At 31.0% G+C, this 16,862-nt stretch overlaps 2 protein-coding genes across 2 annotated transcripts; both read right to left on the bottom strand.

Annotated features, from left to right (window-relative positions):
- Window positions 1-738: 738 nt before the first annotated feature.
- Window positions 739-12,099, bottom strand: LOC100790856 (receptor-like protein EIX1). Its single transcript, XM_041010388.1, has 7 exons — window positions 12,091-12,099; window positions 11,330-11,717; window positions 3,028-3,257; window positions 2,900-2,948; window positions 2,684-2,815; window positions 1,905-2,143; window positions 739-1,527 (listed from the first exon to the last, which is right to left on the bottom strand). The coding sequence occupies exons 1-7, from the start codon at window positions 12,097-12,099 to the stop codon at window positions 739-741; spliced, it is 1,836 nt and encodes a 611-aa protein (XP_040866322.1).
- Window positions 12,100-14,638: 2,539 nt separating this feature from the next.
- LOC121173745 (O-glucosyltransferase rumi homolog) lies at window positions 14,639-15,672 on the bottom strand. The gene is made up of 2 exons (XM_041010591.1): window positions 15,392-15,672; window positions 14,639-15,267 (listed from the first exon to the last, which is right to left on the bottom strand). The coding sequence occupies exons 1-2, from the start codon at window positions 15,670-15,672 to the stop codon at window positions 14,958-14,960; spliced, it is 591 nt and encodes a 196-aa protein (XP_040866525.1). The 3' UTR covers window positions 14,639-14,957.
- Window positions 15,673-16,862: the final 1,190 nt, after the last annotated feature.

Raw genomic sequence — 16,862 nt, forward strand, 5'->3', positions numbered from 1 at the left:
AAAAAAAATTAATAACAAAGAAATATGATTAATTCTTGTGCTCAATACTAAAATAAATAACATTCTTTTTGGTACAGCTTTTTTTTTTACAAAAATAAATAAGAATCATGGTTAGTGACTAAAATTAAATATAAGTTTTTTTCCTATTAAACCACGTTTTCTTGAACCACTAGTCCCCCATTTTTGGAAACAAGAATGTGATACACAGAATTGAACAACTAGTTGATCTTAACTACAAATATGCTCAATATGCAAATATGTACATCCCAAAACAGAATTTAAATAAGACTCTCAAATTTGAAAAAAAAAAAAAAAAAAAGAAGATAGCAATGACTACAATGCAAATTGAACAACCTGGCAATACAATGATACAACATCGGTTGTAAGCAACACTAAACAGTGATACTATACGAGGAAAAGATTGAAGTTTGAACCACACATGATCAAGGAAATGAAAATAGGCATGCCGCCATGATCTACAAATCAGCAAAGGAGCAATCACTATCCAAAGTCCCACAACAAATCCAATTGTCGCACTAACAAAAAACCAATTCACTCCATGCCCATGACTTCCTTCATAACTATGAGTTTTCCCATTGGAGCTGCAGTTTATGGGCAGTGGTGGACCACATAGATTGTTGCCAATAAAGCTGGAGGCATCAAAGGTTTGCAATTGAGTTCCTGTTGGAATTTTTCCCTTCAAATGATTATAAGACACGTCTAGCATGCTCAAAAAGCTCAAATTAGAAATGGTTGGAGGGATTTCACCAGAAATTTGATTCCTCGAAAAATCAATGGTTGTAACGATCCCATATTACCAATACCTTCTGGAATAGGACCAATCAATTGGTTGTGGGACAAGTTCAAAAAGTTCAATCCATTTAGATCTGTGATTTCTCTAGGAATTTCTCCTAATAATTTGTTACTTGACAGATCAATACTTGTTACCAAACCCAGAATGTTTCCATACTCATCTCCTCTTCCTTTTAGCCATAGTAGCACACTAACTATACCTGATACCGAAGAGTATGCTGTATCATTTGGTGCTTGAGAATAGATACGGGGATACTGTTTACTCCGGTTACTAGCTGGGAAACAGCTGGGTATATTGCCAGACAAATTATTTTTTGCAAGGTCTAAAACCTGAAGAAGACTCATCTGACATATTTCATTTGGAATGTGACCGGAAAAACTGTTTGATCGAAGGCGGAGGATTTTCATATTTGAGAGCTTTTCTCCAACCCATGTTGGAATACATCCTGAAAGATTATTTTCTCCAAGATCCAAGGATATCAATTGGCTAGTCTTCTTCAAACTGGTAGGAAATATTCCCGAGAGCAAGTTGTTACGAATTTGTAATGACTGCAGCTCAGCCAAGGAACCCATGGATGGGGGGAAGTTCCCAACAAAATGGTTGCTTTGTAAATTCACTTCCACTAGAAATGGCCAATTAATCCAACAATCAGGTATTTCTCCTGACAGATTATTTGATGCAAGATTGAGAAATTCTAATTGCATTGGCTTGTCCTGATTGTTACATAAAAAATCTTGCATGGATTCAGAGAATGAATTGGTTGAAAGGTCTAACTCATACACATCATTGAAAGATAGGGTAATTTACCACATAAGTGATTTGTGCTTAGATCAACAGTTTGGATAGATATTGGATTTTTTATTGTAGTCACAAGCTCACCATGGATATGATTATGAGAGAGGTTTAAATACAAAACCTGAGAATGTGCTTCCCAGAACCAAGTGGGAATAGAATCTAAAATCCCGTGTTAGACAGTCCAACATATTGAAGTTTGTTTTGTGATGAATCCACGATGGAAAGTTGGGACCTATCTGCCATGATGTCACATCCAAATAGGTAAGTTGAAAATTAGGAATCCAATTGGACCCACTTTTAAAGTGAAATTGTTCCCTGATGCATCAAACTCCTTCAAACTTGTAAGATTTGCAAGATCATCTTCGTTGACAACTCCTTGAAAATTATTGCCATCAATAAGAAGCGTTGACAATTTAGAGAGTGATCCAAGACTTTCAAATGGATTTCCGCTGAATTTATTAATAGAGAGATAGAGATATTTTAAATCTATCTCCCTTGAGTTGCGGAGATTTCCCAAAAAAGTCGGAATTGTTCCTTCAAGTTGATTATATGACAAATAAAGTTCAACAAGAGAAGTCAAATTTCCCAGGGCATCAGAAATAGTCCCATGTAAGTTGTTGCCCTAGGTTCAGGAACTTGAGACGATGAAGACCGTATAAGCAATCAGGTATAGAAGATGAGAATGAATTGAAAGACAAGTCAAGATTTTGAAGAAGTGTGAGGTTTCGAATACCACCAGGAATCGGACCTTGGATTTCATTACCCGTAATTGAAGAGAAACAAGTTTCTTCAATTTGAATATCCACTTGGGGACAAAAGAAATGGCAGGGGAATAACTAGTACGGAAAGATGGAGAGTTTGCAGAGATGAGAAGTTGAGCAAGGATGGTTCATTATAGTGAGGGAGTGTGCATCCTGACAAAGATAGGTGGGTCAAAGAAGGAAGAGATTGGAGAGTGTGTAGCCAATGAAATGCTTTGGATAGGTTTGCATTACTCAAATCAAGATATTCAAGCTTCCACATACTTGATACCCATTCTACATTTTCAGCTAACAGAGGTTCGAACCAGAATACCTCCGAGGTCAAGGTAGACCAAATTGGAGAGATTCCCAATCTGAGATGGAATCTTCCCATGGAATCGAGTATAAGAGAGGTCGAGGTGAGTCAAGGAGGTCATTGCACAAAGGAAAGAAGGAATTGCCATACCTTCAAAATAATGCGCTCAAGTCAAGATATCGAAGCTTAGAGAGATTCCCGATCTGAGAGGGTACTGTTCCGTTGGCAACAAACTCAGGTCAAGATACACCAAATTTGAGAGATTCCCAATCTGAGGAGGAATCTTCCCATAGAATCCAGTATAGAGAGATTGAGGTGAGTCAAGGAAGTCATTGTCCCAAGGAAAGAAGGAATTGACATACCTTCTCCAAGAAATAATTGCCGCTCAAGTCCAAGTAATTCAAATGCTTTAAATCAGCCAAACAAGGACTTATCTCTCCACCAAAGCTCCATCTCCTATAAGCTTCCCAATCATCATTGAAAAGAGAACTGAAGGTTGAGGTGAAGCTGAAGAAGATGGGAAGTGACGTTGTGGCAGAGGACTCCATACCAGTGGCAACAGTTGGTATTATTATGATTCCAAGACCAAAGCCTATTTGAAGGATCATTCAGATTATTCTTAAACTTCATAAGTGTCTCACGCTCACTTGGGATGCACACACTCTCTCTGCATGGTAAGCTAACAACAAAGGTGGACAAAGACAAGAATATAAATGGAGGAATTCATGATCACACAAGAATATATAGAAAACAAGTGTAGTTGTTGGTTCTGCATATAAATCATCAAACTTCTATTATTTATACTGCTGCCCTGCCTGTTTTTTTCTTCACTTTCATTATTTTTTACCTTTTTTATTATTGTGCCAAATACTAAAATATTTTTTTAATATTTTAATTCACTTCTTAGAACGGTTTCCTTTATACTGATGCAAGTGTCTTTCTTTTTTTTTTTTTTGACGTTTCCTTTTTTTAATTATTGACTTTATTATCCAATTCTCCGACTTAATTCTTAGAATAGGAAATAATTATTTTATTAAAATCAATAAAATTTATTGTATTTCTGGTTTCTTCAAAATAACTTTTAAAGGACAAAATATCCTAATTAAAAACAAGAATTTGATCAAATGGACTAAAATGACATATTTTTTAAAAATATCTCAATTAAAAAATAAAAAGACTAAAATTACAAGATTTTTTAAAAATAAGAGATAAAATATTTCAATTAAAAATAAAAAACTAAAATAACATATTAAAAAAAGACGACAATTATATTTTAAGCCTTTTTTTTCACTTTCATTATTTTTTTACGTTTTTTATTATTGTGACAAATACTAAAATATTTTTTTAACATTTTAATTCACTTCTTTTTTACGCTGGCTTTTTAAATTATCGACTTAATTATCCAATTCTCCCGAATTAATTCTTAGAATACGAAAAATTATGCATTTACTGTATCTATCTCTTTTTTAAAATTCCTATGTACACTAAATTCATAAAAAAAATTAATAACAAAGAAATATGATTATTCTTGTGCTCAATACTAAAATAAATAACATTCTTTTTGGTACAGCTTTTTTTTTACAAAAATAAATAAGAATCACTTTATTTTAATTTACCCTATAGAACTGCTTAAATGAAAATTTGGTATCATTAAACTTTGAATTTTAACTATTATTTAATCAATCCTTTCGTTAAACTTTTGTTACGAAAACAGTAAAAGTCCAAATTTTTAAAAAAAAAAATCAAGTCTTCTATTTCATGATATTCCAACCCATAATTAATATTAAATTATCAAATTTTCAATATTCAAACTAAAAATAATGTAAAAGAAAATTTGTCTTCTAAACCAAAGCTCACACCATCAAGTCCATCTCAAGGTTTTCCATTTGTTGATCTTGAACCTTTGGCACTCCACAAGTCCAGCCATGTTATGGTCTGACTTCTTCAACTTTAACCATAGTCACTCCATTACCTTCATATCAAGTTCGTCATTGACAACAATTATTGCGAGTTAAGTCAAGCAAGGAAAAAATATATAATTGATTAATAAATCAATTATAGGAAAAGGGTGTACTTTAAAGACCATTTCAGTTAAAAAAATCTATATAAAAAAAAGATTATCTCGTTCCAATCTAGCTATTTAATTTTGATCAACTTTTCAATTCACAAAATAATACTCTTATATATGAAAAAAGACTAAATTTAATTGTCATCAATTGGAAAGGTTGTTGTATCATGTATTTCTAATTGTATTTAAATCTGAATATTATTTTTTTATCATATAAAAATTACTTAGTTATATAAAAAGAAGTGTGAAAAAGAATATTAACTTTTTTTCTAAAAAATGGTATCGTATTTTGTATTTTTTACAAGATATCAACTTAAATAAGAGGAGAAACATAATTTTAATTTCCATTTCACTTTTTAAATAATTGCAAGTGTCAAATTTAAAATATCATAAAAATACTCACGTTCAATTTAATATTCTAAAAAAAAACAAATTCATACGATAACTTAAACAATCTATAGAGAAATATAATTTATTCTTGTGCCAAATACTAAAATAAGAAACATTTTTTATTTTAATTTACCGTATATAATTCTTAAATCAATGAAAAATTTATCTTAAAAAATATTAATAATTTTTTTAATCTTTGAGTAATTTACATCAAGGTAACTAATTTAGTTAATTCGTCTTCAATTTTAACTATTATTTAAATCATTCTTTTGTTACACCTGTGTTAAGTATATAACAAAAAGTCTTGCATTATAAAATTCAAATATTCTATTACTTGCAATTTGAACCCATAATTAATTTTAAACTATCAAATTTTTATTATTCAAAATAAAAGAAATGAAAACAAAATTTTCTCCTAGAAGAAACCGCTGGCCACTCCACCAAATCCATATCAAGGTCCCCACTTTTCCAACTTGAACCATAGACTACTCCATCAAGTCCATGTCAAGGTCCTCCATTTTTTCATCTTTAACCTTAGGACACTCCACAAAGTCCACCCATATTAAGGTCTCTGACTTCTTCAACTTTATCCATAGCCCATAGGCCACTCCACCAAGTTCATGTCAATGTCCCCCCACTTCTTCAACTTGAACCATAGGTCACCACATTACATTCATATCAAGTTCCTTATCATTGACTACAAATGTTTAGAATTAAGTACGCAAGGAAAAAATTAATGATGAATACATCAATTATAGAAAAAAGGATATAATTTAAAAATTATTTCAGTTAAAAAATCTATATAAAAAAAGACTATTTCGTTCCTATCTAGCTATTTTATTTTGATCCATTTTTTAATTCACAAAATAATATTCTTCTTATATATGAAAAAAGACTAATTTTCATTGTCATTAATTGGAAAAATTGTTATGTCGTCTATTTCTAATTGTATTTTAACCTGCATAGTATTTTCTTTTTCATTAAAAATTAATTAGTGAGATACAAAAAAATGTAAAATGCTTGTTTAACTTGGTCTATCATAATTATTGAATCATAGTTTTTCCTTTTATAAGTCTTGGTCCAAATTTCTTCACGTATTGTAGATCACATTTAACTTAAAATGTAAATTAGAGGATATGATCTACTAGAAGGGTGGCATGTTTTTGAAATTATTTATCTATGGTCCTAGCTATTTAATTTTTAGACCACAAGTCTTCATATATTAAAATCTTTTCCTGAATTTCATTTACTTATGTGGTGATATTTTAAGAATAGTGATAGAAGAGAAAAATAAATATACAATTTATTGAATATTATTATTTTTTATCATAAAAATTAGTATCATATTTTTTATTTTCTTTACAAGTTGTCAGCTTAAATAATAGGAGTAGCATAATTTTAATTTCCATTTTACTTTTTAAATAATTTTAAGTGCCAAATTTAAGCAATCATAAAAATATTCACTTCAATATAATATTCTTAAAAAATAATTCATACGATAACTTAAATAATCTACAAAGAAATGTAATTTATTCTTGTGCCAAATACTAAAATAAGAAACATTTTATTTTCTTTGTTTAACTTATAGAATTGCTTAAATTAATGAAAATTTTATTTTAAGTAAATATTAATATTTTTATAAAAAAACATTAATAGTTTACAATAAAGGTAATAAAATTTGGTTTAATAATGAGTCTTCAAATTTAATCATTAATTAAATCAATCCTTTCATTACACGTGTGTTAAGTAAACAACAAAAAGTCTTGCATTATTAAATTCAAGGCTTCTATTACATGCAATTTGAAATTATAATTAATTTTAAATTATCAAATTTTTATTATTCAAAATAAAATAAAAGAAAAAAAATTATCTTCTAGACAAACCGTAGACAACTCCACCAAATCCATATCAAGGCCCCACTTTTTCAACAGGAACCATAGGCCACTCCATCAAAACCATGTCAAAGTTTTTTTATGATTGACAACAAATGTTGAGAGTTATGTCAAGCATTAAAAAAAATAGACTAAAATATATCATTTTCATTCCTATAAAATTTTAATATGTTACTTTTTTTTATCCTAAGTTAATTTTGGATGATCGATAATTATCATGTATTCTTAGATTTTTGTGTCATTTTAAGACATTTATGTGATGTATATCTCATGTTTTTTTATTGTCATGAACTAATCTTCTCTTAGAGTTTAATGTAATTGTTTCTTCTTCCATGTAATAACTACTTTTTTTTATTCAATAAAACATTGTAATTGTTTCTCTTTTATGCCTAATATGTGTTTTTGGCTTGCACCAGTTTGCATGATTTTTCATTCAATTGTAATAGAAAAATTCCATTAAGTTGCGAATTGGATAGAACACCCAATAATTTTTATGTCTAGGGATATTTGAGCATCAATAAACACTTTGTCTTAATGCAAATTGTTTGATTATGCTAATCCAAAGGATTGATAGTTTAATCAAGGGATTTAGCTCTCTTCACTTAAGAAATTAAAGTTAAGATAATATGGTAGGTTAATGATAATATAATCTTTATTAAATATAAATGTGTAGTGATTACGTGATAGGAACTCCAATAAAATTAAACCCGAACAATTTTTTCATTGATTTAATCTCAATTTACTTTGCATACACGAGTGTTTGTTAAAATTCCCAAACAAAAAATTTTCCCTTAATTTTTTCTTTTATTTCCTTCCTTAATTTTCTTTATCTTTATGCATATTGTTATTTAGATGAATTTAGCTAATCTTAATTAATTTCAAATATTCATAGTGTAGAAATTTCTTTATCTTTATTCATAGTGTAGAAATATTGGTAGGAACCCAACTATGATCTCAATCTCAACCGGTCATAAAACCCAACGACTGTGATCTCCACTGCCACCACCGTTGCAAAACCCAATGAGCCCCAACTCACAACAAACCTCATTGTGAAATCCCACATGAAATTCAAATGTGAATCCAGCCATGAAACCTAGTGAAGCCAACCAAACATTGTTCTTTTCTCGATTTTGTGGTTTAATGTTTTGATATTAAGATTTTGTTGGTTCATATCTATTCTTTCATCTATTTTGTTTTCATTTAGTCCAACCACCAGGGAAAAAACGAAACACCATCAGTGGCACAGTGGTGGGATATGAGGAAAATGAAGGGTGATGGAGAGATAGATAAGAGAGAGAAGAAATGGGCAAATACAACATTGTTTTTATTTAAAAAAAACTTTTTTCCACGTATAATCTGTTAATTGATACGCTTACGTAATTTAAATGTTTAAATCACATAACAATTATCTAATTTTCCTCTCTTTTATTGCTTCTTTTGTGTTAGAACATTAGAAATTTAACTTCTTCTGAGTTTTTGTCCAATAAATGTTAAAGTTATCAAATTTATAGTATTTTTTAGTGTATTTTTTTTTATAGAATTACACAGTAGGAGGTCTGTAATATGGTTGAAGAACTGGAGCAGTTCGCTCAGCGCGTCAACAACCGTTCAACGCGAGGAGCCAACTTGGAGGTCATGCTTAGCGTGCATACGACGACTTAGTGCGCATCTACAGCTTAGCCTGTATGTGGCGGCTTAGTACGCATCTGCGGTTTAGCCTGCACCTTGCGGCTTAACGCACATTCACTTATGTCAGATGGACTTTGCATGTGCGCTTCGCGAGCACATGCTGGCTTAGCGCATGATCAATATCACAAAACATGATTGTGCTTCATTTTAAAGGAAAAAGAAAGGAAAAATCAAGCAATTCTTTAGTGGGACCAAAATTGAGAAGCTAAGACACGAGAGATGAGAGAAAATCTATTCACTTGGGACCCTTTCCTCCATTTTCTTTCACACCTCTTGCTTTCTTTTTGTATTAGTAACCCTCTCATGACAATGAGAGGCTAAATCACCCATTGTTGGGAGTTCAACTATTAAACACTCTTGATGTAATGATTCTAACTATTTATTTAATGTTATTTTAATATTATTGTCTTTTTCTGTGCTTAATATCATGTTTATAGCTTGATTACCTATTCTCATGTAGTGTTATAGGGTTTATGTATTGGAAAATGTTTATTTCCTATGAACTTGAAAAGAACATCTAGGTAATCCATGTTTAGGAATAGAATGATATTATTTTGCCTTATTTATTATACATCTTTATTCTTAAAGCAAATTATTTCATATAGCTCTTAAGGGATTAAGAGTGAAATTAGGTAATTCAAACTCTTTCACATGAGAAATCATGATTAGGGTATGTTACTGGATGAAGGTAATAATCAAAATAACGTTAAATAGTAAAAAACCCTTAATGTTGCATCAAGAGTAATTTTGATAGGTTGAGTCTCAACATATTCTGTAATTCTACTTCAACTGACAACCCACCTCTGAGTGTTTGTATTCTATCTCTTTAATGTACTATGCTTAATTATCTTCATTTATGTCAAATTTTATATTCCGTATCATTATTTGACAAATATCAATTTTAATTTATTGATTACTTAAAATTGAACATATACAAACTCTGGATACAGTTAAAGTCCTTGTAAACTCGATACTCGATCTTACTGTTTTATATACGGAAATTTATCGGGACCAATAAGCAGGTAAAAAATATGCTTTTTAACCCACAATATGAATGTAAACATGCGGTCGAAATGTGTATACTTATTTTATTCAAAAAACAAACATTTGGATAGCATACATACACGAATTCATGAAACCAAAAATTAAATAAAAAAAGCCAAACATAACAACAAATGAACGAGAGAAAAGAAAAAAAAAACAAACAAACCTGATCTTATAGAGCGCAAAAAGAACAAAGACCTGATCTTATAGCATCATAATCATCCATTGAAAAAATTGCGAAAAAACAATCTTTCTATGGGTTTCCCTTCACAGAATTCTCCTTGTATGCTAGTGCGTCTCTTCTTTTAAAATCCAACAACAACTTAGGATTCCATTATACCACGATCTCCTTGTCTTTAGACTTACAACTTCAATGACGTTATCTTTTACTAATATTTTATTTTTTCTCAATTGAATCACCATTACTCCAGTTTTCTGATGATCAATTTTGTAACTTTCAGATCCTCTATGATTTTTCTTTTTTCTCTCTCTAAAATATTTTAATTATTTTTATTTAAAAGAATCTTCTATAATTTTTCTTTTTTTCTTTTTTCTCAAAAATATTTTAAATGATCTTATCTTTTAGTAATATTTTTTTTCTCAATTGAATCACCATTACTACAGTTTTCTGATGCCAAGTCTTCTTGTAACTGTCAAATCTTCTGTAATTTTTCTCTTTTCTTTTTCTCAAAAAATATTTTAAATATTTTTATATAAAATATAAAAATAAACCCGAATAAAATTGGATATTTACATAAACATTAAAAAAAAAAACACAAATTTTTAGTTTACTGTGACTTGAACATCCTAACTTTCTTCCAACAAAGAACTAGACACACAGATATTGAAACAGCTTTTAAGAAAATCTACACAATCACCCAAAGCAAAGACTCCTTCAAAGCACTTCTTCAATTAGATGACTCCTGCTGCCTTCTTTCACCTGCTGCACCTTGGTTAACTTGTTCCACTTCTGCCCTTCCTGCCTCATAATTCATAGATGAATCTTCGGCCCATGCAAACCACAAATTCAAAATTAATGTGGCACTTTGCTTCAGTAAAAAATAGCATACCCAAAATAAAGTAAAAAAAAAAATTGTAACTCATCTTGGACTGAAGTCTAAAACCACTAGGATAAAAAATACTCCACTTTTTTTTAAACAGTTCTTACAAAATGAAAAAAAAAAGAAACATATAGAAAAATATGTAAGCATGACCAAAACAAGTAAACAAATAACTGCGATTCATCTTGGAATCAAGTCTTAAGACTAACAGAAACATACATAATCATAATTTCCTTTGTTTCTCAAAACACTTCTTCCAAGATAAGAAAATCGAAAAACTGTTACAAGGCAAATATAATAAACAAATAGAGAGATAATAAATTTTAATATCGATACAAAATATCTTTGTCTAGCTGCAAAACTCAAGCAGAATGTGAAGAGTAACAAAAGAATTAGTCAGAGAAGTATGGTAAAAGAATACAATCAACTAATTTAGAAATAAGTAAAATTTGCAAAAGGCATTGATCAAACAAGAGAAACCTCATGGAGACAACTAGAGCTACTATTCATTGCTATTTACCTTGTGAAGATTGATTCTCTGCTGGGTTGGTAAACCATGTCCCAACCATACCTTTAAGCTTATCAACCACACCTTTCCCCGGACTATTCACATACATCTCTTGGTACTTTTTCTCTGTCACCACACTTTCACCTCCTAACCTTCTCTTCACTTCCTCTGACTCAGTTACCTTTCCCAGTATTCTTTGATGTTCCATTCTTCTCTCAGGATCATCGTCTCTCTTATGCACAGCATCAGAAACCACCTTTCTCACACCTTCTTCAGTAACTTCCACTGGGGGCAGTTCCTTCTTGTGCAGAGTCTCTGATATCACTTCAGAGAGAGCCCTGTCTTCATCACCAGGCCTCAGTTTGTCCACCAAATAGTCCTTCACAGAAACCCCCTTGTCCTGTTCCACACCCACACTACTAGTTTGAGTTCCAGAAACTTTGGACTTCCAGCTTTGACTCCCGCTCGACTCGAGTGTGTCTTTCCCACTCACTTTTCTTTTCTTTTTAACCTTTTTTCTTTTTTGAATAATGACAATAAGCAAGTATTAGTCTTTAATTTATAAAAACAAAATACATAAAACTAGTTTTAATTCGATGTTAATAACCAATAAGAGTCCTTAACTCATTAGTTTGAGTGGTTCTGAATTCATCCTCTCAAATAAAATATCTTATTTGAATTTTGTGAAGGATAAAATAATATTAAGAGAAAAAAATGAATACTCCACTTCAAATGATAAAAAAATATGACATTAATGATTATTAATTACATACATGACTCATTGTTAACCCATGAATCTAACACACTTAACTACAAGTAACAATTAGTAGTAAATAAGAGATGAATGAGACAAGTTGGTAATGAGAAAATATTTGATTATTGGAAGGAATAAATAAGTAGTATTTTCTTTAATTAAAATTAATAGTTTCATTTTTCACTACAATTTAATTTGATATTTTTTATCGTCTTTTTTTTTTTAGTTAAGGGGGTAAATGTTTGTATGTCACATGAAAAATGTTCAACATTTGTCATTGTAACTTGTAAGTGTGGGGATATTACCTTCTTCGGAGTATTCAATTCACATTACTTGAATTGAAAGTTGCAGTTGATTATTTTTTCTGACAGGTTTCCTTCTCAAACTAGAAAACAGTTTATGGCACTGCTCTAGTGTTACTATACAAGTAAACTTTTCAGAGAATTAGGGACATATTATCTGTCCAAATTATGTAATAATACACTTAATATTTGACATAGAAGAGAGGTTTTAATGTTTTTAAAAGAATTTTGTCAACAAACGTATCAGGATTTGATTTATAGGTTATTAACTGTATTTGTACATAATAAATGCAAACTTTAAGGTGTGAATTATTGAGTCTCTTACATGTCCCTTTCCACTAGTAAAACACCAAAACCTTTTGGATTGAAGCATAAATAATGTAAATGCTCACCTACCTTGTTTTGAAATTCTACTTTTTATTAGAAAAATGGGGGTAACAATGATCAAACTCTAGACCACTTAGTGCCCGTTTGGTTTGGTGTTCATTGTTGTGAATGCACGTCAAATTGAAGCAAAAAATACTTGCTTTTGTGTCATTTTTAAAATTTTGACTCAAATTTCTTGGACAATGTGGATCATGGAGTTAGATTCAAACATGCTATTAATCATGCATGTTTTGATAGCATGTCATGAACCAATTATATCCGCTATCTGAAAATATAATATCAGCTAAATTAGTATATTAGAAAAAAGCTAAATTAACACTAACTGATTACTGTCCATGTAAATGTAAATTGTTAAGCAATGAGAGATGTTACAGTGGACCCAATATAATATCTAATTCTAAACCAAAGGATGGAATTATATACCTAATATCTTTGTGCTTTTTTTATGTCTTCTAGAATGCATTGTCTGCATCAACTTGTACACAAATGTTGACTTGCAGTTAATAATTATTTTTGTCAAATGGAGGATTGTTGGTGTCTCTTGAACATTGTATCTTAGCTTCTATCTTTTGTCTATGCAGGAGGTAAGAATGATTTATGGCCGGATGATAACATTTTACAAGTAATTAATGCTTATATGAACCCAAAATGTCACCAAGCAGATTCAGATATTGTGCACAAGTAGGTTTGTCTTTTTTATTCATGGTTTCCACTCATAAAGATTGATTCTTAATACTGATTGAAATATATTCAATATACTCACTAATCCGAACATGCGAAAACTGAGTCAATTTACGTCTGGTATTGTTAACGCATCTCATTCTCTTTCTAGCCAAGAAAGGTCATGCCTTTCTGTTATGGTTCTTAATACTGACTAATGATCAGGTATAAATGTTATTTTCTGAAAACAGATATGAAGTCCATTTGAAACAGTTACTGATAGCACATGTTTTGTTAAAATTTAATTAAGCTTCTGAGATTCTTAATTGGAATTTTATTTTTAATGTAACCTGATGAATTAGATCTGGCATATAAATTGTATAGCACTGTTGTCAGCTACTTAAAATTTACTCATCTCTATAGGGGTCTTGCTCAATATCCGTTTCAACGTACTAAACTCCAGCAGATATGTGTTGGATTCTTTGAGTGGCCTTCAGAGAAAACAGGTTCTTCGTCTTCTTTGACATATTCTAATAGAACAATTCATACCTCCAGTGAAATAATTTATTATAGTAACATGTCTTAACAACTAATTTATTTTGTGGTTTGGGGGTGGCCTGGGGGCACAACTGTGAGCACTTACTACTAAGTAAAGACTATTTTGTTCATTGGTCATGTAATGATTTCTTAGTGATTTGAATTATAAATTTGAGCTGTGCTATGTCTGTGCTGGACTTTTCATAGTTATTTTGTGTTGCTAATTTACATTTCATTAAATAGATGGGTATATCCTTCCAAGTATAGCTGAAAGAAATTTACGACGATTTGCCAATTTGCGTTTAACTTCATCTGAAGTTGGAATGAACCTTCCTTTACATGAGGTACTGCTAACCCTTTCCACTCCCTAATTAACATTTCATTTCATGTGTATTAATAAAAGATTAAAAGTTAAAAAAGTGTATAATGTTATACACAATATTGCTACTGGATGGTGTTGCTTGAATTTTCCTGTTATTTCTAGTTTCTGCACACCATGTGCTTAAGCCAATTTTATATAATGAAACTTTTGCTTATAAGAAATATTACATACAAAATTAATTTTTTCATATCCAAATAATAAAACTACTTTCAATAAGCTAGTGTAATCAAACAAAACTAATAAGAAGTGTGATACCTGGGCCAATAAACGAGCATTCCAATCTTGATTTTCAGAAACATTGCATTTCATGAGATATTATCTGGTTTGAGCAACAGCTGGATTACCTTTCCAGTAAGCATAAGGCTCTCTGTTCAGCCATGGTATCCTCGTAGTGCCTTCTTTCAACTCTCCCAACAAAATATGCCATGGCTTTATATTAATCTCTGCCCTGTGCACCACACATGCAATACTTTTTACTTGTTTAAAAATTAAGGTCCCGTTAGAGCTGATTGTGAATTTTCAATTTTCCGTTTTAAAATATAATTTCAAAATACAAACATGTTCAACAAAAATTGCACTAAGTTAATTTTTTACATTATGGATTATCTAATTCAAAATTTACAAGAAGAATAGGCAGATCGAGATATATATTATTGAAGTGTAGGAAGAATCAGGGAAGACAATGTCCAAGGTAGCATCATTTCCACAATACCGAAACAAGGGAGTTGGTTGCTCAACATTAGGGCCATTGTAACGATCAGACAAAACCACAGGCCAATCCACACAATCAAACATAAGCTCCAAATCAGGTATCTTGCCAGGGTACCTTCTCAACAATTGTAGAATCCCCCATATGCTAAAAACATCCCTTGTTTGATAGGGCCTTGAGTAAGTCTCCAAATAAGCCCTACCCTTTAATATTATCAACCTAAAATAATTCTTACAAGTTATAAAGTTGATTTGATGATAAAAAAAAAAACACAGATGGGTTTGAATCTTTTTTTTTTCTCTAACAAAAACTAATAACTAATATTGACCGATAAAAAAAAAACCTAAAATTTGCCGTTTGCTTTGCCCTCTCCACCATGTCTTGCGTGATGCCCGTGCGGGCCCATGGCCTCAAATCCTCGTGGATCCAACGGAAGTAATCTGGACACGTGGCGGTGGCTGGAGTGCTCTGATGGTCTTGTAGGTTTGTGGGGCATGTTCCGGTGAGGTTGTATGCGGTGCAGTTCAACGGGGCTATTGGCTTCCGGATGGAGACTGTGAAAGGACTCGTGCCATATGGCGTGGTGCTTTGTGCTGATTTGGAAGATGATGCACCGGAAAACATACGCTACACGTACACCACGTGCCACACAATGACCACAAATATTCAAACAAACCATGCATGCCTCATCAAATAAAAACAACACCCACGTAGCTCCAGAGTTTAACTAGAAAAACGTATATACAGTGCTGTAATTTGCATGGGAACGTAAGCTTTGAAATGGTTAAAATTAAGAAGCTAGAGAGAAGTGAGAATAAAACAAGAGTGCCGTTAAAATAGCATTATTTAATGAATAATGTAAGGGTACAACAGTGACAAAATTATGGGTCCAAGATAATTCTACGTGCATGAAACTACAAGGCTCACGATCCCATAAAGTCAAGAATTCGTTGGTCCCTTCTTTGGGATGTGTGTAAAGTTTGAAGGACATGTGATTTACAAAAACTTCTTACAACTCACAACCTTTGGAATTTGTCTATGCCTGGTTAACCCACAATTTCTGGCGCCTGTTGCGGTTAGGAACATAGGCTAGCAAAAACACTAATCATTTCAAGAGAAATGTTAACACACTTTTCTAATATATTATTTTTTATTTTAAAATTTATTAAAATAAAAAAATTCAGTTGATCTCATATTTTATTTAGCAAATTTTTCTCATATATTAAGTCTTAGGTTTTTAAAATTATAAAGCTAAAACTAAAATGTTTTACTAAATGTATTTTAAAGTAAATTTTATACACAAAAATATTATGATTTTATAAAAATATTACTTCAAATAAAAAGTCTTATAATTTAATACTAATTTCCAACTATATAAAAAATTTAAAATGTAATGTTGAATCTTTCCTGAGTCGTCCGACAATAAAAAAAACTTGAATCCTTATTCAATTGTCTTCAAGTTTTAGTCAAATTGTTTGGTCAAGGGAGACATATTGAGCCCTCCTAACTATAAGCTACCCTGAGGGTTTCTATCTTTCTTCTTCTTTTTTTTTTTGTTTCCCACTTAATTTTTTACTTTGGCAGCAAGGGTTAAACCTACCATATCTACATGACTATGTCTTACTTTCCAATAAGTTACACCTAAATAGCTAACATATTCCTCTTGCTCACGCACACTATATTTCGTAAACTTTTCACGATCATCTTTATATTATCAAATTCATTTAATTAATATACAATTATCTTAATATTATAAGCAAGTCTCTGTATAATCATGTAGTGTTTCTAAATTGAATGAGTCTAAATCACACACT

The sequence above is a fragment of the Glycine max genome, chromosome 16, assembly GCF_000004515.6.
Source record: "Glycine max cultivar Williams 82 chromosome 16, Glycine_max_v4.0, whole genome shotgun sequence".
Taxonomy (NCBI): Eukaryota; Viridiplantae; Streptophyta; class Magnoliopsida; order Fabales; family Fabaceae; genus Glycine; species Glycine max.

Coding starts and splice junctions, on each gene's coding strand:
- LOC121173745 (XM_041010591.1), bottom strand. CDS start 15,672: ATGTTTTCCGGTGCATCATCTTCCAAATCAGCACAAAGCACCACGCCA. Junction 15,268..15,391: donor AAGCAAACGGCAAATTTTAG/GTTTTTTTTTTA, acceptor GAATTATTTTAG/GTTGATAATATTAAAGGGTA.
- LOC100790856 (XM_041010388.1), bottom strand. Junction 3,258..11,329: donor AGAGAATCAATCTTCACAAG/GTAAATAGCAAT, acceptor TCCTTCAAATAG/GCTTTGGTCTTGGAATCATA. Junction 1,528..1,904: donor GGAACAATTTCACTTTAAAA/GTGGGTCCAATT, acceptor TGTAACAATCAG/GACAAGCCAATGCAATTAGA.